Genomic DNA, 2,753 nt, shown 5'->3' with positions numbered 1-2,753 from the left:
ATGCTTGGTTACTGAATGCTCTGTTTTGAACTTTTGATATGTTGTATAATGTACTGATTTTGTTATTTTTAGTGTTTAATTTAGTGACATCACTTCCTTGCTAATGGTCTGGTTAATTTAGTGTCATCACTGCCTTGCTAATACTAATGCTTGGTTACTGAATGCTCTATTTTGAACCTTTGATATGTTGTATAATGTACTGTAGTGTTTAATTTAGTGTCATCACTCATCACTGCCTTGGTAATGCTCTGTTTAATTTAGTGTCATCACTTCCTTGCTAATGCTAATGCTTGGTTACTGAATGCTCTGTTTTGAACTTTTGATATGTAGTATAATGTACTGATTTTGCTGTTTTTAGTTTTTAGTTTAGTGTCATCACTGCCTTGCTGAATGATGTTGCTAATGTACTGGTGTTGCTGTTTTAGTGTTTTATAATGTGTTGCTATTTCATTGTTGCTGTTTGATAATATACTGGTGTTGCTGTTTTACGGTTGCTGATGTACTTTTTGATCTTTTAAGATTTATATTAGATTATAATTATATTTTAGGGTGTTTAATTATAATTTATTTATTATTTTATTCTAAAACGATTTTTGCGGTTGAACTATCGGTTAGACCGGTTAGACTAATAAACCAGTGAACCAGTGACTAGAGCGGTTTGATGACCGATCCGGTTCTTAAAACCTTGGCCGCAAGTGTATAAAAGAGTGGTGGGACTTTGGGCTTCATCTTCGTTTCATTCCATAATTGAGAGAGAAAGCTTAAATAGAGTATTTCATTTCATTTCATATTCAGTTGGTTCCATTCATTGGGTTGAGAGTGATAAATTAGTTTTAGGGTTGAGAGTAATATTAGAACATTTAAAATGGTACGTAATTATACGTCTCCTGAAAATTATGTTATCAATTATTTGGGACATCTTAATTATATAAGTTTGTTATTTTGATTAATTTATTAGTATTTACTTGATTAATATTAGTTTAATAGTTTGTTATTATTTATTTGGATAATATTACTCTAAATGTACTATTAAATATTAATATAAATAAATAATATAATTAATATTTTTTTTTCGAAATTAATCTTATGCTGTTTTTTTTACTATTCTTGTGTTGTTAGTATGTATATATTTTTTTGTTAATTTTTAAATTAATAAATAAGACACATATTTTTTTAAAATTTTTTGTTATAATATTGTGGTTGTTGTTATGTAGTGTAAATTTTAATGATTAAATTAAAAAAATAATAAAACATTTATACATAAAATTCGAATTTTATGTTGTTTTTTATTTTATTTTTTATTTTAATATCAGTACTTTATTGTAATTGGTATTTATTAAAATTAATAGTCAATATGATTATAAACATATATTTTGCTAATGAATAATATATAATTATATGTTGTTTTGTGTTTTAATATTATTTTTATTTTATTTTTTGTTTTAATTAATAAAATGATGTATATAGTGAAACTAATAAAGAATATAAATGTGAATAATAAGAAATTCGGATTTTTGTTATTATTATTTATTTTAATTTTTGTTAAAAGATGTTATTAATTTATTCTTTTTGCTATTTATTAAATTAATTTCTTTTGCACCAGGCTAATAGGAATCTTCTGCCCCTTAAGCTTGACCAGCCAGAGACGTGGCATCCGGCGATTGACCAAGCCTTACAAACCACCAGATTCTACCAGCTCTCGAAAGTTGAAGTGATCAGAAGACATTTTGCGTTGCTATATGCTCTTGTGGAAAGGTGGCGGCCGGAGACACATATGTTTGTAATGCCAGTGGGTGAGGTTATAGTGACAATGGAGGACGTGTTACACATATTTGGCCTACCGATCGACAAAGAGGTTGTGAGTGATTGGATTGATAGTAGTCACGACTTCTTGGTCACCCAGAGTTTCGCGATATTCGGCAGCAAACCCCAAGCGAACAGTTCCTCCAAGAGTTACATAAATCTTTCATGGGTTCGCCATATTAGAGACACACAGTCTTTGGACACATGGGAGTCTGTTATACGCTATGTTAGGTGTCACATCTTCTGTCTGCTGAGTACCACCCTCTTCGCGGATAAGTCGACGACATATGCCCACGCGAAATATCTACCATTGCTCCAGAATTTCGATCAAATTGGCAATAATAGCTAGGGGTCAACTTGTCTCGCGCACCTTTATAGGTCACTGTGTCGTGCATCATGGTACGATTGCAAAGAGATGGATGGCCCACTTAATTTGTTGTTTGCTTGGGCATGAGAGCGTATGTCGTGGCTGCGCCCTTTCCCCGACACCAGCTTGCACCGGTTAAAATACCGATGGCACGCAAGTAACCATCATTATTTTATTAGAATTTAACTTGTATGTTATTTATTGTTTACTAGGAAGATGTAATTCAAACTATGTGAATAATGTTCTGTGTTGTAGATGGAGTCATCATCCATGGACCCGAAAATAGATGCCTATGAGTCTGGCGTCTATTAGGCACACAATCGAATTTATGGAAGAGGTGAGTATGAATTTTGAGGTTTTATGTTATAATTTACAGTATTATTAATAATCTAATGCCCCTCAGAACATTTTGCAGTTTGTCTGGAGGCCGTATGTTGGCATTATCATTCTTGTTGAACTACACGCACACCTTGATGTCTGTGACACATTGAGAACATCTACTGTGACTATAATCCTGTCTCCTGGAAAGACGGCATACCCGGGGACCACGCATTTTCCGTGAATCTATTTCATTCAGATAGTA

At 32.4% G+C, this 2,753-nt stretch overlaps 1 protein-coding gene across 1 annotated transcript; it reads left to right on the top strand.

Annotated features, from left to right (window-relative positions):
• The first annotated feature begins 1,457 nt into the window (after positions 1–1,457).
• Positions 1,458–2,152, top strand: LOC107485263 (serine/threonine-protein phosphatase 7 long form homolog). The gene is made up of 2 exons (XM_016105777.1): positions 1,458–1,490; positions 1,604–2,152. Exons 1-2 carry the CDS (start codon positions 1,458–1,460, stop codon positions 2,150–2,152), a joined length of 582 nt encoding a protein of 193 aa, XP_015961263.1.
• The last annotated feature ends 601 nt before the right edge of the window (positions 2,153–2,753 follow it).

This window comes from Arachis duranensis, chromosome 4 (assembly GCF_000817695.3).
Source record: "Arachis duranensis cultivar V14167 chromosome 4, aradu.V14167.gnm2.J7QH, whole genome shotgun sequence".
Classification (NCBI taxonomy): domain Eukaryota; kingdom Viridiplantae; phylum Streptophyta; class Magnoliopsida; order Fabales; family Fabaceae; genus Arachis; species Arachis duranensis.
Note: the sequence above shows the minus strand (reverse complement) of the source record. Positions and strands in the feature narration are given on the sequence as shown.